The following is a 23,799-nucleotide window of genomic DNA, read 5'->3' as shown; positions in this document are numbered from 1 at the left end:
CTGGCACAACCTTTTCAAAGACTGGCCTCACAACTGATCCTTGTGCGCTGCGCGGTTACATAAAATGTAAAGAAAGACTCGCCATTTTGTTAACCGGAGCCACTAGATTCTGAATTGAAGAATTGAAATATGAAAAGATAAGAAGAGTTTAAATTTTGAAATTGAATTGGTATGGAAATGAGGTGGGATAGGGGTATATGTAAGTAATGTATGTTCGTCTACTAGGTTTGACCTACAGAGAAGCCTTAACAAAACTATTGCTCGGTTTCCTTCATAATTCAATGCAAGACTTCAATTATTTTAAATGTCATTAACTTGAGCATTTTTGTCATGTGCTTAAAGATATAAATGGCATCTTTTGCAAGTCTACTACGAATTTCGAATCTTGTCGACCATCAAATAGAAAAAGTTGCAAAATTTTAGCTCGAACCTTACATGACAAATTGCAAACACATTAAGGAGTGTCAAGTGCTAAATGAGTGAAACATATTGCATATATATGATATAGTCATCAATTGTTTCGTGTATGCGCTATTGTTACTGGATGAAGCCGTGATTTAGTCCCTTCCAAGAAGAGTGTGGGCTGCCTTGTAACAGATATAGCCATCGATTGTTATCTCGAGCGGTTAGATATCCAAACGAAATCCTTATACACCGAGGGAACACAAAATAGGGATACGCGACACGCCTCTGTCCCTACAAGGAATTGTATTCCCTCGCATGAGTCAGCTTGAGTTGGATTGGATCACACAGTCCAAATCAAGTGAGGTTGATGGATTCCTGGGGCAGAGATTTTGATAGTGCAGGAGCAACCACATCCCCTGATCTCTGTGATCAGTAGATATGGAGGTATCTTCCAAAGGCAATTAGAAAACAGAATAAGTTCATCAATCTCCTTTCTTCAAAATTCTAGGTTTATCTTATGATATATATAAACTTATATATTTTGTAGACTTTATCTTAACATAAAGATGATTGGTCATGTTGCACAAAGATTCCTTCAAGATCATTAGAAAAAATATTTTATTTGTAATGTATTTAAATATATATATATATTGCTAGATTTAATAAAATGTACCAAGGTTTAGGATTTAGGGACCTATATTCTATGACATCTATAAGATATTATGTCAATTCAATCCAGTTGGTTATATTAGCTGTCACGGCCTTAGAATGCAATTTTCACATATCAAAAGATATTTCACTTTGTGACGGTATAATAAAAGATATTTAAGAACCACTTATTTGAAGAGGGTTTTGGAATAATCGTAAAATTATTATTTTATGATTAAAAGATCATATATTTGAATTTTAAAAATAACCTCTTATAAAAAAATAAAATATGACTGTATAGAATAGATCTTCCCTAGGACACCATATCTAAATCTTTAATCATCACCTCACAAGAGTACCATGTTAATTTAAGCTTACAAAGTGTGACGAATCTCAATACAAGCGGTAAAAGGGAATGTTTAGTTCAACTAAATTTACATGTTAATCTTTTTGTCTTATTCTTCCATTCGATGTATATTTGATTAGTAAGTCTTGAAGCTTCCCCTAGTTTTCTCAAACCTCACAAGGTGAAGGTCCGGTAGTTCCAAAATGAGCATCGTCCATAGTAAAAAAAAAAAGTGCTTGAAACCTTTATCAAAATGACAAGGCATTTGGAATCTAAAAGTCAACTGATATATTCACTAGATAGCCACCAAAATATTCCTCAATCTCATACCACCCCACAAAAAGTAAACTTGCTATTATCCAATCAAAATGTCAATATCAAAGCAATGTTAAAAAAAATTAATACAAAAATCCAAACGCTTTTCAATTTTTGTTTACTTCTCCTCTCTATAAAAGCAAGCCTACACAAAAGCTAAGTCAAGCAACAAGCCTAAGCCTCCAACACTTGGATTTGTTTGGTTGTAGTCTAGTAGGGTTTCATTGTGCATAGCAATGGACAAGGTGATGAAGTTGGCGTCGCAGAGGGCAGTCGTCGTGTTTAGCTTGAGCTCGTGTTGTATGTGCCACACCGTGAAGAGCCTCTTCCATGACCTTGGTGTCAATGCCGCTATCCATGAGCTCGACGAAGTCCCGTGGGGGCGAGAGATGGAGAAAGCTCTGGCTAAGCTCGTGGGGCGAAACTCACCGGTGCCAGTCGTGTTCATTGGAGGGAAGTTGATTGGATCGACCGACAAAATCATGTCGTTGCATCTTGGGGGCAGGCTGGTCCCTCTCCTTCGTGATGCGGGCGCGCTTTGGGTTTGACAAGTAAATCTTGCTTAACTCAATAAAGCCAAATGCAAAAAAATAAATAAAGTATAGAGATGTACGACTTGAAAGAAAAGTTTACTCATGAGATTACTTCATGTAATTTTTCACATGATGTAATTGATGCTAATTAGACTTTTCTTAACTAGTCTCAAATATTACTAAGGAAATTATAAAGCTTTTTAGCATGTTAATTAGAAATCAATATCTTTTGTGAATTGGCTCATCAATCTTCTCTTTTGAGATCTAGAGATAATAGTGTTCCTTTGTGATATGTTTCTGCCCATAATTAACTTTTAATTATCTTGAATATTAAAAAGTATTTTTTTTTTTCTAGTTTAGCATGTTTCATGGTAACAATTAGCCATGCCTGTTAATGAACTTCTAAAACTAGTTTATTTTAACAAATTTAAATTTCTACCTCTACTTATATTAAATAAAAATGGATATAAGTTTCAAGAAGTTCAAACTCTAAAAATTAGAAAACAAAAGAAAAATAAATAATTCAGAAAAAAATCATAAAAATACTATTTTTATTTGTTTAAAATGACTAAATCTCCACATCAAAAAAATCTAGAGAAAAAACAGGGCAATTCAAAATTCTACAAAGTTGAAAATACTCTAAACGAGGAGACTCATGATCTGTCAAACAAATAATATACAACATAGAATCCGTGATTCATAAAAACTCAAAAAAAAAATATTATTAAATAAATTTTGCCCGAGTCAAATCGATTGCATTGCATGGATGGTAAGTGACATGACTTGTCTCATCATCCACTGATTATATATATATATATATCATGTCAACTATTCTTTAGCATCCAATCAACAGCAAAGAATATTCACGTTATTACGATTAAAGCATCTACTGTTTCTGCAATTTAAATACCGCGGCCCAAGATCAGTTCGCGGCATAAGGGAAAAAAGGACAATCCAACGTACTAAATTGCAGTCAATACATGATCTCAAAAAAGGAATCCAACCACTTTAAATGTACTATTTCTGCAATTTAAATCCCTGATCACAATATCACAAAAGATGATAAAGACTAAGGCCATGAATATTATCTTCAACAGATACCCAACAAGAACAAATTCTTGACATGCCTGCGCGTGATGGAACTGACACAGGGACTTGGATTTTATTCTGATAGGTCTGATCGATTTTTTTTCACTTTATTATTTTTTTTTTTTGCATGTTCAATGCTCATAATCTTGTAGTTTGTCAAAATGGAAGAAAGTAATAAGAAGTGAAAAAGAAGTCTCACAGCTGGTGAAAGAGATACAGCTTACTTTGGCCAGGACTGAAGGATGCTTATCAACTCCTATCAAGTGACAAGAATTTCATTGTAGCAGGGTGCATGCATCATCTGGGTAAATAAAGGCAGATTATTACACATTTTCATTAAAAAAAAAATACATCTCTCAGTGTGGAGGAAACTAAATACTCTCACCTTCAATAAAATAGTTAAGAAATTAAGAATTCGGTCATTCGGAAAAGATAGCATATTTCAATGGAGGTCTCACAGTTGCAATGCTAAGGCATGTAAGGCTACTCAATGCAGCAGCATTGGACATGTGAGGCACAAGCACTTGCCATTGTCATCAGTTCTGTTCCAACCCTCGGTCTGAAAAGCCATCAGGAAGAAATTACTCCCAATCCATACCTCTACCATTTCTTCGTGAGCCTCTTGTTCCATTACCAGACCTATTTCTTTTTTGATCCAATGTACCAAATCCTCCCTCATTAGTTCGCCTTCGGCTTTCGAATCGTTGAAATCCATCATTTTCTCGGAAACTTCTGTGGCTGGTTCCAGTACCATTTCTATGCATCCGTGATTCTCCAGAAAAAGAATTCCTCCTGCTGCCCATTCTATCAGAAGCTCCAAATTCTCTTTGTGAGCCTCTAGAAGAGGATTGCCCCCTCTTACTACCTCTGGACGAATAGTCATCATCGTCAGACACCATACCAGAAGCGAACCTGTCACCATTTCCATGCACGCGTGGTCCTCCAGAAGAACCATAATTGCCGCGAGTGAAAGAATTCCTCCTGCTGCCCATTCTATCAGAAGCTCCAAATTCTCTCTGTGAGCCTCTAGAAGAGAATTTGCCTCTCTTACTATCTCCGGATAAGTCATCATCGTCAGACACCATACCAGCAGCATACCTGTCACCATTTCCATGCATGCGTGGTCCTCTAGAAGAACCATAATTGCCACGGGAGAAAGAATTCTTCCTGCCGCCCATTCTATCAGAAGCTACAAATTCTCTCTGTGAGCCTCTAGAAGAGAATTTTCCTCTCTTACTATCTCTGGATAAGTCATCATCATCAGACACCATACCAGCAGGGTACCTGTCACCAGAATTGGCAAATTTTCGTTCCCTGGCCCTACCTAGATTTCCTTGGTGGCCTTTCCCATATCTTGACCCTAAACTGTCGTCCATTTCATCAGAATCAGATTTGAAGTCATCATCTGACCCAAATGGCATCTCCCTACGTCGCAGGTGACCCCTGCCACCAGCCATCTGATCAGAATCCGCATCATGACCAGGTCTCCAATAAGGATGTTCAGCAGTACCTTCATCCTCAGAATCAGACATAGTATCTTTTGAAGCATGATTTTTTGAGTTTATATAATGATCAAATGCTTCCGAGCCTTCAGAATCTGATGCCTTTTCTAGCTCCGAAAAATTCATCCGAGAAACCTCGCTTGCTTGGGTCCTATCAAGTTCATAACTGTCTACATCATCATCCTCTTCTTCATCAAAATCATCAAATCCTGTTCTCCGAGAGTCCAAGGCAGATTTCCTTTTATTATCTTCCTTAAAGTGGTGGTCTCGTTCTGCGGTTCTTGACACCCTGTCATTATGTACCATATCATCTTTATATTCCAAATCAGTTCCCCTATAAGACTGATTGCCCAAAGAACCTTGATCATTCTTATGGGGATCTGCAAACTCAAACGCTGCAACATCAGCTCCATCAGATTCATTGTCATCAAAGTCAAAATTCCAGGCTGAAGAGACATTTTGCAATCTGGTAGTCCGCTCCAATCTTGTGTTTGGACTATAATCTCTTGTATCTCTTGTATGCACTTGACTTTCTGTATATTCATCAGGGGGACGCTGGTGATCACAATGAAAGCATGCCATGTTTCGTCTATAGTTCAAGAAATTGCACCTAGAGAGAGGATAAAGGGTAATAGATTATCAATGACTTCAAATTGTAAAAATTACTTTGTATAAAAGATAAGTAGCCAATCATGAGAGATAGTAATGTAAGCAAAAATTTCATACCCTGATCATCTTGACAGCCATGTTGATGATAACAAACAACGTTGTTAAATTGCACTTTGCAATTGTATTGTAGGATTGTAATCAACATACTCATGTTAAGCACAAAATAAATCAATGAAAAGGAAACAACAAAAAATTCATTGAAATTTGGAAAGTTTCAAAGATGCTTTGTAGATCATATGTCGGGTTTAGGAAGTGATATAATTTGATTCCTTGTCCATGCTATCTTAATATTTTCTCTATAAAACCATATATCCTAAACCAACACATTCTAAACGGTTGATAAAAAGAATACAAACTTTAACCTAACACGTCAATATGGCTCAAGATACGTTGGAGGATGGGGGTGACTTGAAATGACATAATTTTGACTTAACTCGTGGATATATCTCAACTAGTCTAAATAGGGTGGTGATTTAAAAAGGCAAGAAGTACCAGTTTCAGTAGATAGACTGCTAAACACCTCAGGAATCAGTTGACCGATTGACCAATAACTGGTTGACTGGTTGCCAAAGTTAGTTGTTATTGAAGCTCAATTATTGAAACCCATCCTTTTTCATCTCAAAAAGACTAGTTTTACCACTCTACTACAAGTTGATCCTAGTATACCATGTTAATTAATGAACCTTAATAAGATTTAACCCAATTGATACATCAAAAAACCTCCTAGAGCAATTTGATCCTACTGAGCATATAATTTATCTCTTATTGGTGTGTGAGCAAGCTTAGAATTATCAACAAATGACTCCATTATTGAGAATTAACTTCTCTCATTGCTTTGTGCTAAAATTGTTATTTTACATACCTTCATGGATTATAAAGAGTCCTTAGCTGCAACCACAGTTTGAGATAATTCAATCTAGAGGATAAATATAAGTTATATTGCTTTCATTGAGTGTAAGACACAACATTCTAGTAGGAACATCAATTCTTGAACAAGCTGAACGTAGCTAAGAGACTAATTGTCTTGAGGAGTTTCTTGCTTGGTGGTTAATGCCAACTTTGTGCTATCTACTAAGGTAGGAAGACCATGGAGAAGGTGTGTGCTAGCATTCTAGCACAATGTTAGCAATCACATATCAATGCAACTCTAAGCTAAGGAAGTTAACAAAAACAGCTTGTGAATTTGAAAATTTTTAACTGTGTACCTAGATGAGTATTTGTTTGTAGTTCACAAGTTGTATTAGGTTATTAGCTTTTGAATTACTTGCCATAGTTATTTAAATTTGTTAGTATAAGTTATATTTAGTTAGAAAATTTTAGCATTTTTAAAACAAAAACACTCAATTCATCCCTGCTTTTGTGTGTCTATTTACACTTTCAAGTAAACGAAAATATATCATTAGGTAAAAGGCCAAAGATAGAATGCACTTACTTAGGACATTCCCATTCCCCAGGGAGGAGTTGCCGCTTGGGTCGTTTAGCATCACATTGCAAACAGACAATATTTTTTGCAAAATTCATGAAGTTACACCTGAATTCAAAATAATTAGCTTAAGCCAAAAAACAACAGGGAGTAAAATCTAACACAAACAAAAAGGTAAAAGATGTACTTGGTACAAAGCCAATCTCCTTTCTTCATTTCTACATCATCTCTCCCCACTCTTTTTTTCGGTGGTGGAGGGGTTTGCTTTACCTTAGGAGGAGGCTTCTTGATGACAGGAGGTGGAAGATTGGGATCTATTGGAATCGCACTCAACTTAACAATCTCGTGTAGCAACTTGCGGATTACAGTTTTTACGGATATCATTTTCATGAGAGGCTTATTTTCAACTGTTTCTTTTACATGATTAAAACCAAATGTCAGTAAGATACGCACAACATCAAGAGTGCGCGCTTCATCCTCCTTGCGTGGTAAGATATATCCTCTGCCACACTTGCTCCTTAGGCTGCATGAACTACATACCTGAGGTAAAAGTAAAGCATCAGTATCTGTGCAGTTTACTTCATCTAAATGATTCAAACATGGAAATAGATAGAAATTTACTGCATCTGGTCTTCAGTCTAAGGTTTAAGATGGAAAATTAACAAGAAAGTTCATTTTTCATGCTATGTTTCTCATATTTCTAAAACATTAACACATTTGTTGAATTCATCTCATATATTTAAGTTGCTTGTGATTATCATCAGTTTTTGATAATGAAGATAGTTACATAGACTGGTAAGTAGAAACTGATCTGGCTCCCTAACACTTATTTAAACTGACATGACACTAGTAGTGGCTAAGAACTCTAGCAACCCTAGAGAATTAACAAAGATGTTCTTGATCCTACTAACCTAATTTAGCTGACTATTGCTTGAATCAGGATCATCCTATGTTGCATGGATATGGGTACGGGTATCGTATCGGACATGACACGGATTCGGCTATACGAAATTTTTTGAAAATATAAGACACGATACGACTAAGATACAGCGATTATTAAAAAAAAAAAAAATATATATATATATATATATATATATAGTATTAAAAATTAAAAATCCTAGAATAGAAAACCATATTACATCAATCATAATATCCATTACAAACAAAAAGTAAACATAACAAAATATAAAACACCAAATCCATCTTAAACAAATAAAGAAAAATCAAAGAAAGGACTAATTTAGGGCTTTTAGGCCCAATTCATTTTAATTTATTTATTAATTAGTCCTATGAAATTTATTATTTTTCAATTTAACCCTTGCAACTTTTAATTTTTTGCAATTGAGCCCAAACGAATCCGGAAATGTGTCTCATCTGTGTCCTAGCCATATCCAACTGGTCAAACTTTAAAAAAGTCAATGACACAGTTTTTGCCATATTTGACACGTGTATTTGTGTGTCATGTTCGTGTCCGATACTTGAAAAAAAAATTGGAGTGTCCATGCTACACAAGTATCATCCATATTAGTGTCATTCATCAATTATTAGGTCGGCTGGAGTCAGTAGTAACATGAATCAGATGGCTTGCAACTACAACAAATTTGGAAAGTTATGATATAATTCATGATGGAACTTGGGATGCGCTAATGGTTCCAGAACATGGATTAATGAATTGAGTATAAAGCTTGGAAGACCTAAAACAAGCCATATGCTTGCAAATGCAAAACCCAGACTATCTTTACTGCAGTCAGTAGTAAATCTACACCTGAAAATATCAAGGCCTCCTAGCTTCAATCAGAATCATCACATTTCACATATATGGGAGGTGTAATGCCATTGCACAAAGGAACAGTTGTAACAGAGATTTGCAAGTAAAGCATGGTTGTTCATTCAAGCGCCATTCAGATCTCTGATTAATTTCATTCCAAAAAACCTCCACAATCCTATCCAACTATCATTCAGCTGTGTTTCAGCATTTCCATGGTAACTAAGACATATGCTTTGTCAGAAGAAGGTCAATAAGCCTAAAAATAAAACAACCTTCAAAGTTCAAATATAGGACTGTCTCTAGCAATCTGGTGATGCAAGCTTTGTATAAAATAGGAAATAATCATAGAAAATGAGGCATGAGCTAAGAGCAGTTCATTATGCAACAAGCTTTCATCGAGTTCATGAATATAATGTTACGGAGAAAGTGTTACATACATCTCCTTCGTCAAGGTGCACAAGCTTTCTTAACAGCTTTGCTGAGAAGACAACTTTTGGGCTCATACTTGGGCATCCATGACCCACCAGAACTTGAATATCATTCCTTGACAATGACCTACATTTCAATTATCATTAAACTTAATCATGCAAAGAATTATGACATAAACAATAACAATATCCAATGCCAGCTAAAACTTAGGGGATTATTTACATGAATGAAGAAGTTGAAGGACGGCCTATGATCAAGAGAGAAGTCAAAGGATGGAAAATCTCTCCCTTGTCCCTTTTGACAAAGGGAGGTGACAAAAAAGAAGGAAATCATATATTTTTTAGGACATGAATTTGAGTATCCATCCTTTGTAACTCAACTGGGTGGAAAGTTAATTAACACACAATTATAAAGAAAGCAATCACTCATCCTCTTTATATATGCTCATTCAAGGAAACAACTCCATGGATAATTTCCTTATCGTCCCTCCATTTCATCTTTCCATCATATTCACCCTTTTATTAACCATCTCTTCAAGGAAATAAGATGAATGAGGATGGATGGATGGATGGATGGATGAATAGTTGGATGGATGTTTAATTTATCCTTCTGCCTGTTCATTTAACACCTATTCGTTCAACTGTTCTGGAGTGATAAACCAAAGAACAAGTAATAAAATTGAAAATTGACAATACTATACTCTGTTTGTAACCCCTTTCGCATTTCTCTCTCATTTCGTCTCGCTAATATTCAAACGATTCAACTTTCAAACTTTCTTCCAGTTGTAAGAATATTAAAATGTCAAAGTAAACATTGATATCCCATCATTCAACTCTAGACAATGTTAAATCAATATTATTATCAATTTAATTACATTAAATAGATTATATCTAAGTGAAGGTCAACTAACTACTAGTCAATTTTAGATGATTTGTTGTTGGGAAAAGAGGAATTAAAGTACCAAGGCCTTTTTGAATAATCTGTCCTGGAAGAAACGAGAGGAGAGATAGGAAATGCACGGACACATCGGGAGAAAGATAGGTGTAAATATGAGACACATGAAGAGACATAGGGGTGTCTGTAACACAGAAAGGTGAAAAAGGACAAAAAAAAAAAATCAGATTGCGCTCAATGTAGGTTATAAAACTGAAACAAATAAGAACAGCATTAAAATAGTATGTAAAAATTATAATATCCACCCCTCTCTCTCACTTTACCTAATTTGGGAGGCGAAAAATGAGAGAAATCAGAAACTTTATCATTCTGTTTATCCTTTGATTGATCCATCCTTTCAACTGAAATAATAGACATTTGTGTCCATCCATCTACACATTCATCCATCTATTGATTCCTTCTAAACTAACAATGTCGCAGATGCTTCTTGAGTCTAAACTTTTATCTCAAACCAAATTATGAGTCTATAGTTGTATTATTCAAATACCAATTTTCTTCCACAAAATATGATGGTGCAACCAAAAAGATCCAAATGTAAACGAAGTCACAGAAAAGGAACAAATCTGAGATCACCGAGCACCTCCAAAATAAACAAAACAAAAAACTTAAAGAGTAAGATTTCCCGCCTACCTCAAAATATCAAAGCGGTCACGGCCAAAATTCGAACAAGCATTCCTCACAGCGGTCCAATCCCTTGAGAAATCAAACCCCACTTCTTCCTTTATTGACGAGAGGTCGATGGACAAATTCGCGGCGACGCGCTCCTCGTCTGTCCTGCGAAAGTCAAAGTAATTTTGCTGCGACAATCTCTCAATCAGCTCAATCCACTCGGGCCAGGGGTGTACGACCTCCACCTCCTGCCTAAGAACATCTCTCATACTCCCATCCGTGCTCGTATCAGTTGGCGCGTGAAATATCTCGTTTTGGTCCGTCGCACGAGGCGCTGGGTCCATGGGAGTCCCATCATCAATGGATGGAGGCGACGGGAGCGGGGGCGAAGGCGAGGGCGGCGGCGCGGCCTTGGCCTGGTGCCAGGCGCGGATGCGCTGGAGAGCGGCTTCCTTATCAGCGCGATCACGATCGATGGAGTCGATCTGGTCGAGGACGAAGGAGAGGCGGGCGGAAAGGGAGGATCGAGGGGGGTCAAGGGGATCAGAGGAGTCAGACGGGTGCTGCGGGAGTGGAGCGGCAGAGAGGGAGCGCGCGGAGGTGAAAAAAGGAGGGACTTTTACGAGGGAAACAAGGAGGGACGAACGGAGTGAGGACAAAGGAGATAAGGGGGCGGCGACGGAGTAGCGGCGGAGAAGAAGCGAAGCAGGAGAGAAGGCCATGAGCAGCGTGACCTAGAGCGATTTGGTTTCCATAAACCCTCAAGAGAGGGATTATGCTGCACATCGTGGAGACAGGGGTTTTTATTTTAACTGAGTTTTGGGATTGCTCATTATAACAAAATCACCCCGGGCGGATCCTCTCGACAGCAAATACAAAAATCCTCTCTTAAATAAGTGGACTAAGGATCCTCTAATCCATTTTTAGCGGTATGGATCATGACAAAGAGAGGCACCGGTCACTAGGGTGGTCAATGATATGATCAATGCTCCGGTATTATCATCCGATCGAGCAACTCCCTTTCCGACCAGGAGAAAGAATTGCCGAGCCTACATGAGGCAAATGTTAGCATAGCTCGACCATGTACCAAGCTTCCGGCGCTCAAACAAACAAGGTATGTACCGGGCAGCCATCCCGCTCGGGCTCACATCGGCAAAACATTAATGACCGAGCAGACTATATTCAGACATAGCTCCGGCCTACATAACATGGAGTCAGGACAGTGGGATGTTGGCCGACCGACCATTTCGCTCGACCCAAGGACAAGACTCCCCGAGCGGCCATCCCGCTCGACCCACTAACAGACAAAAGGAGGATCAGCTGATATCCTCATAGGAACTCGCGCCACCGACAGACGACATGGACAAGTAGAGGATCGTACGGTGGAAGCTTCCACTATCCTGTCAAAAATATGCTCGGGTCGTTAAGGTATGGTGTCAGGGACACTTTTCTAACACGTCTTTTCAGGGCATGCTTTGAAGAGAGTGCACACCTCGAGAAGCGTGTGCGCACTTCCCCGGAGTCCTATATAAAGAGCTCCAAGCTTCGACAGAGGTATGCATAATCTCTACTGTAGCTACAGTTACTTTGCCATTTTGCTTCCTCGTTTCTTCTACATCGCCGGTGTTTGACTTGAGCGTCGGAGGGCCATCGCAGGGGAACTCCTCCCCGGCTCGGCACTGACGTTGTTGTGGTTGCAAGCTTCATTGACGAGGAGTCCACCAACGGTCAACGGGAGCACCACATCCCCAGCATCCATTGCCTTGACTTTCGGGCATGATCAAATTTGGTGTTGTCTGTGGGAAAGTACCTGCATTCGAGCCGAGAAAATGGAAGAAGTTAGATGACTTCACACCGTGACACTCACTCAAGAGGAGCTCGACGCGCTAATACAAGTGCGAGCGGCAATGATCATCGAGCAACAACAGCAAAAGGCACTAACCGACCGGTTGGCGCAACAGGCAACGTCGACCTCTGGAGGTCGAGCGACTCACGACAACCGACCAGAGCAGTATTCTATTTGGGGGCAAAATAGATTGCCGACCGACACGCATGGAGAAGCTCCACCTGTGCCTATTCTATTCCATTGGGCTCTGTTCCAAATGCCCTCAGAGATTGCGCAAGCAAATCAGGAGAAAGGATCTTTTTCAGACGAAGCGCCCGTTCGGGACGCAAGAAAGGGCAAGGCGCCCCGAGCCGATGCGTCTCCCGAGCGGATTAACCGTCAGTTCTTCGAAGCAATACTTCAAGACCCATTGCTGAGGCACTACACTCCATTGGCAATCGGAGAATATAACGGATCGACCGACCCGGACGATCATTTGGGAATATAACGGAGAATATAACGGATTAATACAAAGCTTCAAGGATTTTCAAACAGCCTTCCTCCACCGTTTTGGAAGCAGCAAGCGCTATCAAAAGGCAAGCGTCAGTCTATTTTCTTTAAAGAAAGGGCCGAGAGAAACCCTTTGAGCATACATCCAACGCTTCAACCAGGTAGCTATGGATATCTCCTCGATCTCATCTGAGACCATGATGAATGTCTTCACCTAGGGGCTCGTAGAGGGAGACTTTTTCCGATCGCTCATCAGGAAGCCACCCCCGCGACTACGATTATATGCTCAAAAAGGCTAATGAATATATAAACGTGGAGGAGGCCCAGGCAGCTAGAAGGAAGGAGGCACCATCCGAGCCCGCGGTGTCGACAGAACGGCGACTGCCGAGCAGCCACCAACTGCCAAGGGGGCTGAGAGCTGAAGGTCGGCCGCACCAAGAAACAAGGGTGCAGACCTAGCTTTTTGTTGGAATGTATATTAAAAGCCTAGCTTTTTGTATAAACATTTACTTAGAAATAAGAATCATATTGGTCAAATATCTACATTTATAAGTTAAGTGTAGTTGTTCGATTAATTTATATTGTAGATAACATGGTGTGTGGTGTCACACACAGAAGATCATGTTATCAATTCCTTATAAATTATAAATAGTAGCTCACGACTGAGATGGAAAGGAACAAATCATTGGAATAGTCGTAGTGTAATTAGGTATTAGTTTATCTTGACTGATAAATTACACTAGTACACTCTGAGTGTATTGAGCAGGACCATTTACGCTAAGTTCTTTTTATACTGACTTAATAAAAGAACAAGACCTTAGTTATTATGGAAGTGTGTGCTCTTAATTCTAATATAATAACAAACACATATATTTAGTATTTATTTCTTTGACTTATCAAAGGGTGAGATTTAGCTCGATAAATCAATAGGCCTGATAAGTTGGGAAATGATATTACTTATAGTGTGTGTTATTGATTATAGAAGGAAACTATGTCCTAGTAATCTAGGTTGATAATGTCCCCAAGAGGAGCTTATAAGGATTGTCATGTTAAACCCTGCAGGTGGACTTAGTTCGACACGACAATAAGCTTGAGTGGACTACTCTTGGACTAAGATATTAATTAAAGTGAGTTGTCAGTAACTCAATTAATTAGTGGGCATCCGACATCTTAAACACAGGGAGATTAACACACTCATGATAAGAAGGAGCCCAAAATGTAATTTGGGATTAGTGCGGTAGTTCAATAATAATTCTTTAGTGGAATGAATTATTATTGATGAAATTAAGTTGGGTGTTTGGAGCAAACACAGGAAGCTTAATTTCATCGAGAGACTAAAACCAATTCCTCCTCTCGGTCCCTATCGTAGCCTCTTATTAATAAAGTATTATATCCACCTATACCCACCTTTATACCCATCCTAAGGTGGTCGGCCAAGCAAGCTTGGAACCCAAGCTTGGGCCGGCCAAGCAAATAGGATGAGCCAAGTTGTGTGGTCGGCCCTAGCTTGAATCCAAGCTTGGTGTGGCCGACCACATTAAATTAAAAAGGATTTTATTTTTTAAATCTTTCTTATGTGGATACCATGGTTTTAAAAGAGAGTTTAAAATTTAAATCTTTCCTTTTATAGCTTTCTACAAAAGATTAAGTGAAATGTTTGATAACTTTCCTTATTTGTAGTTAAAAGGAAGATTTTAATTTTTGATAAAACTTTCCTTTTATGAAACTATCTTCATGATTTTAAAAGAGAGTTTTAAAATTAAATCTTTCCTTATAGTTTCTACAAAAGATTAAGAAAAGATTTGATATCTTTCCTTATTTGTAGATTGAAAGGAAGATTTTAATTTTTGATAAAACTTTTCTTTTATGAAATCATGTTTATGATTTTAAAAGAGAGTTTTAAAATTAAAATTTTTCTATTATATTTCTACAAAAGATTAAGAAAATATTTGATATCTTTATTTATTTGTAGATTGAGAGGAAGATTTTAATTTTAAAGATAACTTTCCTTTTTGAAAATCATCCACATGTTTTAATAGAGAGATTTTAATTTATAAAAGTTTCTTTTTATAACCAACCATGAAGGAAATTTTAATAGAGAAATTTTTATTAAAAATTTCCGGAAGTAAATTAGGAAGTTTTAATTCTTGTGTTATTAAAACTTTTCTTACTTGGAGCTATGAAGTGGCCGACCACTTTAATTTAAGAAAAGGAAATTATTTTTAATCAATTAAATTTTCCTTTCCATGACAAAGAAAATAAGGAAGTTTTTATTAAAACTTTCTTTATTTGCCAAGACCAAGGATTATAAAAGAGAGGGAGGGGGTGCCTTCATGAGATACAACTCTCTTCTATTTTCCTCTCTCTTTTCCTCCTTGATGGTGGCCGACCCTAGCATCTTCTCCTCCTTTTCTTCCTCCTTTGTGGCCGAACCTCATCAATCTCAAGGAGCTTATTTTGGTGGCCGGATCTAGCTTGGAGAAGAAGAAGAGAAAGGAGGATTTTGTTTCCTAGTTTTCCTTGGAGCTTGGTTGGTGGCCGAGACTTGTTTTTCTTGGAGAAAGTTGCTTGGCCGAAACTTGGTAGAAGTAAGAAGAAGGGCTTGGGTGGTTCTCATCTTAGTAGATCGTCACCCACACGACGTCCAAGATAAGAAGAGGAATACGATAGAAGACCAAGAGGTTGTTGCTTACAAAGAAAGGTATAACTAGTAATTCTTGTTAGAACCCCAAGGTTGTTTTGGTGTGATCAACAAGTTAAGTTAGGTCTTGTGTATTTCTAACCTTGTGTCTAAGTGTGCAGGAGCTTAGGAGCATAGATAGTCGAGTGGAAGACGCAGCTAGCGAGAAAAACGGCACGCTATGCATCCGAGGGATGAGACGTTGCGGAAGAGTACACCGGCGGACGAGAAGGAAGCGTGCAGTGGTTCCGAGGGATGAAAGCGGGAGCAGAAGACTGCTTGAGGAGCAAGAGACGCAGCTAGCGAGAAGGACGGCACGCGGTGCATCCGAGGGACGAAGACTGCGGATGAGTACATCGACGGACGAGAAGGAAACACGCGACGATTCTGAGGGACGAGAAGCCGGAGCGGAAGCCCACTCGAGAAGACCGGAAGTTGGGTTTGGGTGAGCCCTTTTTTGGATGGCCGAGATCACCCAAGTGAGCAGATCCGGAGTTGAAGACCTGGACCGAGGCGACCAGAGCCGGAGCAGAGGACCCGGATCGAAAAAGTCAATTAGAGTTGACTTTTGGGTCCGGGGCGCCCGGAGTTGACTTTTTCCCAGGATCGAACTTTGACTCGATCTGAACGTTGGGGGATAAAATTTATCCCCCCCAGGGCGCCCAGAACCCTCAGAGCGCCCCGACTAAGGCTATAAATATAGTCTTGGTCCAGAAGCTTTTCAACAACTCAGAGCAATTCATTTCCAACGCTTGTACGCTTCAGTTTTAGATTAGCTTCTTTGTTTTGCGCTTTCACTGCTGTAAGAGGCTTCTTCGCCCAAAGGAGATACTAGTGCGACATTCCTTGGATTAACAACCTCCTTGGTTGTAACCAAGTAAATTCTTTTTCCTCTTCCTTTCTTTAGTTTCTGTTTAATTTATTTTATGCAAGTGTTTTGTTGAAAGTTCGAGAAGGGTGTTTTTGTTTTTATTTTTCAGGGTTATTCAACCTCCCCTTCTAGCCGGCCGCAACAGTCCTACAAGTGGTATCAAAACCGAGGTGCTTCAGGAGGACTAACCGCCAATTGAAGCAAAGATAATGGCAGGACCAAGCATCCACTCGCCGAAATACGAAGGGGATTTCGCTACCTGGAAAAAACTGATGCATGTATTTTTCACAATAGATTTTGAATTAATTTAACAATGGAACTTGGCTTTGTAGCTCCATAGGGCAAGGAAAAATGTCAATGGACAAAAAAGGAGCAGGCTGAATATGTGGCGAACGACAAAGCAGAATACCATCTGCTAAGCGTTCTTCCGCCTCAAGAAGTCAACAGGATCGGGAACTATGACTCGGCAAAGGAACTTTGGGAGAAGTTCCTCGAGCTGCACGAAGGGACGTCCGAAGCTCAGCTTGCCAGAAGAGATCTACTTCGCAATCAGCTCACCAGCTTGCGACTTGGGGAAGACGAGATAGTTGTGCACCTGCACTCAAGAATCAAAGAGATCATCACCAGATTGTCGAATCTCGGAGAAAAGGTAAGTAACCGAGATTCGCTAAGGTACGCGTTAAATTCATTTCCGAGAAATTCAAAATGGGCATCACTAGTAGATGTCTTTTACATTTCAAAAGATTTAGAAAAATTTTCATTAGAAGAATTGTTCTCGACTTTTGAAGTGCACGAATCAAGATGTGCATGTTCAAAGGAGTCCAAGAACAACGTCGTCCTCAAACCTTCGAGAGATGAACCTGAGTCGGAATCTTCTCTCGATGACGAGGAAATGGTAATGATGGTAAGAAGATTCAAGAAACTTTGTAAATCTAGATCTACTAACCATCCGCAGGGGAAAAAGAAAAGGACGATCCGTTGCTACCACTGCAACGAAGAAGGGCACGTCAAGGATAACTGCCCCAAGATGAAGAACAAGGATAAGGAGAAGGGTAAGAAGCCTATCCAAAAGCGAAAAGCCCTAAAAGCGATGTGGGATGATACATTGTCAGAGTCGGAAGTCGAGGCATTCTCCGGACTTGCTCTAATGGCAAGTCATCAAGACAACGACTGCGAGTCAAGCTCTTCCGAAATGAGCATCGAGAGCATCGATGAAGGGGGAGCCACGTCGGAAGAAAGCAGTAGTTCAGAGGGAGAAACGGACAACGAGATCGACAAGGTAAGTGAGGTACGATCACTTCCTCCCGATAAACTCTTTAAGTTTGTTAAACTATTAACAAAAGACTGTTGCAAATTAGAAAAGGAGATTAAAAACTTAAAAATAATTTTGGCTAAATCTTGTCCCTTAGAAGAATTAGACAAATGAAAATTAGAAAATGAGAAATTGGAATCAGAAAATAAAGATTTGAAAATTCAAGTAGATAATTTGAAAAACCATGCATGCTCATCTAATTTTAGAAAATTTAAAAATTTAAATTGGTATTATAGATATCACCAGGGACAAATTAGGAATATTTCTAGAAAATATGTCCCTAAGAAATTTTTAATCAATCCAGTAGGTTGGAACCTATATTGGGTTCCTAAGTCCTGTTTAAATTAAACTATTGATTAGACTTAGAGCTTTTCAGCGAGAAAATTAAAACATTAAAATTCTTTATGAGGCTTTGTCTAAGGAAGTAGTTGTTGCTCCAATAACCAAGAAGACCTAGTGCCTCGCCACGACCTGGAAGCCAATATTTTGAAATAAAAATGTTTAATTAACTTTCTGATAAAAACATTAAGGTGGAAATTTAATAATGCTTTAAAAAGTCTTTTAAACATTTCTCTTTCAATTTTTTTTACTTAGAATTTCTTTTAGAAAATTTTCTTACTTAAATTTTTTTTACTTAAGTTTTTTAAGTTAGAAAATTTGTTTAAAAAATATCTTTATACTTTAAAAAAAATTATGCGTAAAACTTTTTTTTTGAAAATTCAAAATTTAAGTTAGAATTTTTTTTTGCAAATTCTCTAACTTAGAATTTATTTAGATATTTTTTTAACCCTTAGAATTTTCGGAACCCCATTTTTTATGTGATCAAAGGGGGAGAAGAAAAAGTACAAGTCTAGGGAGAGGTCGACAAAAATTAATTTTTTTATTTTTTTGCACTTAATTACAAATTTAGTTAAGTTTATTTTATGTCTATTTTTACCCTAACTTAACTTGGGTTGCCCACACCAAAAAGGGGGAGATTGTTAGAACCCCAAGGTTGTTTTGGTGTGATCAACAAGTTAAGTTAGGTCCTGTGTGTTTCTAACCTTGTGTCTAAGTGTGCATGAGCTTAGGAGCACAGGTAGTCGAGTGAAAGACGCAACTAGCGAGAAGGACGGCACGCGGTGCGTCTGAGGGACGAGGCGCTGCGGAAGAGTACACCGACGGACGAGAAGGAAGCGTGCGGTAGTTCTGAGGGACGAAAGTTGGAGCAGAAGACTGCTCGAGAGCAAGAGACGCAGCTAGCGAGAAGGACGACACGCGGTGCGTCCGAGGGATGAAGACTACGGATGAGTACGCCGACGGACGAGAAAGAAACACGCGGCGATTCCGAGGGACGAGAAGCCATAGCGGAAGCCCACTCGAGAAGACCGGAAGTTGGGTTCGGGTGAGCCCTTTTCTGGATGGCCGAGATCACCCAAGCGAGCGGATCCGGAGTTGAAGACCTGGACCGAGGTGACCAGAGCCGGAGCAGAGGACCCGGACTGAAAAAGTCAACCAGAGTTGACTTTTGGGTCAGGGGCGCCCGGAGCTAATCAGGGCGCCCGAAACGTACCGGGGCGCCCAGAGTTGACTTTTTCCCAGGATAAAGCTTTGACTCGATCTGAACATTGGGGGATAAAATTTATCCTCCCCAGGGCGCCCGGAACCCTCAGGGCGCCCCGACCAAGGCTATAAATATAGTCTTGGTCCAGAAGCTTTTCAACAACTCAGAGCAATTCATTTCCAACGCTTATACGCTTCAGTTTTAGATTAACTTCTTTGTTTTGCGCTTTCACTGTTGTAAGAGGCTTCTCTGCCCGAAGGAGATACTAGTGCGTCATTCCTTGGATTAACAACCTCCTTGGTTGTAACCAAGTAAATCCTTTTGCCTCTTCCTTTCTTTAGTTTATGTTCAATTTATTTTATGCAAGTATTTTGTTGAAAGTTCGAGAAGGGTGTTTTTATTTTTATTTTTCAGGGCTATTCAACCCCCCCTTCTAGCCGGCCGTAATGGTCCTACAATTCTATTCCGCATCATACTAGTTTTCTTTGTATAGATTTGAAATACTGAACACAAGAGGCTAAAGATTCTAGATTTTCGGATTTGTAATTCGAAGTTGTGTTTCTTTTATTTTATTTGTCGATCTTGTGATCGATTGTTCTTTTTGGTTAAACCAAAGGTTATATAAGGAAATTAAATATTGAATTTCGTTAAGAGGCTTTGTCGAGGCAGTGGTGGATGCTCCCATATCCAAGAAGGTCATGTGCCTCGCCATGTTTGACCTGGGAGACGATTTTCGAAATTAATATTTAATTAAATTTGTAACCTAGGTGGATTTGGATCTATAATGTTAAGTATCATTTGCGATCCAAGTCTAAGCCACTAAGAACAGATAAGTTAAATTTAGAATCAATAATGTTAAGTTCCGTTTGCGATTTCGAATTTAATTTTTAAAGAACACAATAGGTTGTTAGGAAAGGTTCGACACTTGTACAAAATTTTGTACAGTGGAACCTGCACGATTATCCTAGGACCAACCAACAATTGGCATCAGAGCTAGGGTTTGCCTCTGTGTGTTTGGTTTTCAGTTTAATTATGCACATGTCATACATAATTTAGGCAGGATAATAGTAGGATATGCTAACTCTGTGGTTGCAGGTTCCAACTATTATGGCTTATGGTTATTGTGTGTGATTGGACCCTTGGACATGTCAAGGACATTTTATTGTGTGTGCATGATTGTATTTAACTAATACAGCAGGAGCTATATTAGCCCTAGGATTTTACATTTATGTTCGATCTAGACTTGATGTACATTCCCTTGTGGAATATAGGATCGATGTATGTAAAATTTTATTTTTTCTGTCGCGGATCATATCCTTGCGAGACGTGGTACTATTGGAGGACCAGAGGCGCAGCGGAAAAGGAAGCTCGATGGACTCGACGGCATGAGCCCTAGGGCTGGCAGCACGTAAAGGACAGTGATGGAAAAGGCCATAATAGTTGGAAAATTAATTTCCATACTTATTGCTTTTATTTACTGTGATGTGTGTGATGTGTGCTTGCTAGGTTAAAATTCCCCACCTTAAATAACTAAGTGGGAGAGGGATTTTAAAATAAATTCCACGGTCTCCATTACTGATTTGTAAGTGATGCAACAAGCTTGCGTGTTGGCTCTAAGTGTCTCCCTCCACAACGGATGGGTTTGTTGCGGATCACTAGATTAAACTTCCTTTATGGATTGTTATATGAAATTATTTAGGAGCGTGTGATCTTCTCCAACTGAAGGGGCATAATCCTATTTAATGGACTAAGTATCAAGTAATGGTATACACTTAGACGCATTCAATAGTATCCTCTCCAACAGAGTCACTGTTATTGTTTTGTGTGACCAAAGGAATACCAACTATTAATTTGTCATGAAGCTAGGTGAACCCCCCTCTTACAAATGACTAAATTTGTATACGTCCACACTAACGTGGCATACATAATTCACGGTGTTTGAGGTAATTTTATTTGTCATAAAGTTAGGTTGACAAGATAATAAAATGGGTAAAACCTCCTCTTACAAATATTTGAATTTGTATACGTCCACACTAACGTGTCATACAAAATTCATGGTGTTTGAGGTAATTTAAGGTTGACAAGATAATTAATGGGTAATGATCCTGTTCGAGAAGCTTGATAAAATGGAAAGATGGGGAGAGAACTTACTCATGATGAAGAAGAATACTTGAGGATGCCCGATACGAGAAAACCAAAGTGGATCAGGAAGAATAAAGTCACAGAACACCTCCATGTGCAAAGACCCAAGGACAGGAGGAAGGATCCTGTGAAAAATACCAAGATCTGGAGCTCTGACGACTTCCTGCGCACAAGAGACCAACCAACACTATCGTCAGTGACCTAAGACCGGGGTGGGAATCCCTGGCTAGGCCCTTCGATGCTCAAGTCAGTGATCTCTCTTAGTGTGGAAGGAAAAAGATGAAGAAGATGAACAGTGATTGAAATTAGGGTTTGTAATGGATGGTTGTGAGTGTGGTGAGCGTGAGCATACCTGGCCAACGGAGAGGATTCCCCTTTTTATACCACTTCATATAACATCCGTAGTCATGAAGTGGACCCCGGTTTGTTAGAGTTTGTTATGAGATGACGTAAGCCATGTACTTGCAGAAAATAATTTTTAAGGAATCTTTTTTGTACCCCAGATGTACCTTCTTTGTCGTCTAGTGCCTGTAAAAGAGTCTAGAAACATTCTTCCCGCCAAATTAGTAAACCTGTTATACAATCACATACTACAGATATCTTCATTAAGCTATTTATGAATATTCTTGAAATATTTGTTCTCGCCCTGTCTTATAAGCTATATGGAGATATATTTATTGTCCATACCTGCTTACCCTATTTTTATTATGTTACAAACAGTTCGATCTTATACTACGATTTGTATCGGACGGAATTGAACCTAAGTTATATCCGAGCGAGTTACTACTATTGTTCAACATACGTCCTAATCGTTTGATAATATATTATAGATTTTGTAAGGCCTTGTATCTTTTCACATCCAGATGTACTAATTTAGACAATCTTAAATTATCTGTCTTAAACGCTTAAACCCTGCCGATATTGGCCTACTTTTCTTAAGGTATTATCCCAGCCGATATTGGTCTATCCTTCTCAAGGTATATCCCAAACGATATTAGCCTACTTTCTTAAGATATATACCGGCCGATATTGGCCTATCCTTCTCAAGGTATTATCCGACCGACATTAGCCTACTTTCTTACGGTATATATCGACCGATATTAGTCTATCCTTCTCAAGGTATTATCCGGTCGACATTAGCCTACTTTCTTAAGATATATACGCCGATACTAGTCTATCCTTCTCAAGGCACATCCCGGACGATATTAGCCTACTTTTCTTAAGATATTATCCCGACCGATATTGGTCTATCCTTCTCAAGGTATATCCCGGACGATATTAGCCTACTTTCTTAAGGTATATACCGGCCGATATTGGTCTATCCTTCTCAAGGTATTATCCGGCCGGCATTAGCCTACTTTCTTAAGATATATACTGGCCGATACTGGTCTATCCTTCTCAAGGCACATCCCGGACGATATTAGCCTACTTTTCTTAAGGTATTATCCCGACCGATATTGGTCTATTCTTCTCAAGATATATCCCGGACGATATTAGTCTACTTTCTTAAGGTATATACCGGCCGATACTGGTCTATCCTTCTCAAGGTATTTCACGTCCGATATTAGTGCTTGCTTAATTATGTTATTTCCTTTCTCCTTCTCACCGGGGACCTACTAAACCTAACCCATATCAGGTAAGACTCTCCTTTTACAAATATTTGATTTTGTATACGCCCACACTAACGTGACATACAAAATTCACGGTGTTTGAGGTGTTGGTGAATTTAAATAATATTTTTTTGAGGAAGAAATATTATTTTAAATTCAAAGTTTTTGACCAAATATTTGATCAAAGACAGACCAACTATTAATTTTATTTGTCATAAAGTTAGGTTGACGAGATAATACAATTAATGAATAAAATCTCCTCTTAAAGATTGAATTTGTATACGTGGCATACAAAATTCATGGGGATTTTGAGGTGGTGGTCTTGACCAAATATTTTTTATTCTTAGGATTTCAAATGTTAGTCAATCCCCTAGCTGTTATACTATAGAATAGACTTAGTAGTCCCAATTATGATTGGAAACAAACTTGGGCTCTAAGGTGGACTGTCATCTCATAACTGAGAACAATAAAGGTGTATTTTATTCATTAGTTGTTGAAACATGTTTAGTGGTGTTATCTATCGGTACCTGGTGTGTAGATACGGGAGCCACTGATCATGTCTGCAATTCATTGCAGAGATTCCAGGAAATCCGACAACTATATGAAGGGGAAATCA

General features: G+C 38.8%; 2 protein-coding genes across 4 annotated transcripts; one reads left to right on the top strand and one right to left on the bottom strand.

Annotated features, from left to right (window-relative positions):
• The first annotated feature begins 1,950 nt into the window (after nt 1-1,950).
• Nucleotides 1,951-2,289, top strand: LOC121985922 (putative glutaredoxin-C14). Its single transcript, XM_042539642.1, has one exon. The coding sequence runs from the start codon at nt 1,951-1,953 to the stop codon at nt 2,260-2,262; it is 312 nt and encodes a 103-aa protein (XP_042395576.1). The 3' UTR covers nt 2,263-2,289.
• LOC121985921 lies at nt 2,118-11,477 on the bottom strand. 3 transcript variants are annotated; one of them, XM_042539641.1, is made up of 7 exons: nt 10,712-11,477; nt 9,136-9,253; nt 7,118-7,470; nt 6,940-7,038; nt 3,722-5,448; nt 3,561-3,637; nt 2,118-2,250 (listed from the first exon to the last, which is right to left on the bottom strand). In XM_042539641.1, the coding sequence occupies exons 1-5, from the start codon at nt 11,410-11,412 to the stop codon at nt 3,918-3,920; spliced, it is 2,802 nt and encodes a 933-aa protein (XP_042395575.1). In that variant the 5' UTR covers nt 11,413-11,477; the 3' UTR covers nt 2,118-2,250; nt 3,561-3,637; nt 3,722-3,917. The 3 variants fall into 3 exon arrangements, with proteins under 3 accessions (XP_042395575.1, XP_042395574.1, XP_042395573.1); XM_042539640.1 differs by having other exon boundaries at nt 2,141-2,275; XM_042539639.1 differs by lacking the exon at nt 2,118-2,250 and having other exon boundaries at nt 3,261-3,637.
• Nucleotides 11,478-23,799: the final 12,322 nt, after the last annotated feature.

Source organism: Zingiber officinale, chromosome 5B (genome assembly GCF_018446385.1).
Source record: "Zingiber officinale cultivar Zhangliang chromosome 5B, Zo_v1.1, whole genome shotgun sequence".
NCBI classification, from domain to species: Eukaryota; Viridiplantae; Streptophyta; class Magnoliopsida; order Zingiberales; family Zingiberaceae; genus Zingiber; species Zingiber officinale.
Note: the sequence above shows the minus strand (reverse complement) of the source record. Positions and strands in the feature narration are given on the sequence as shown.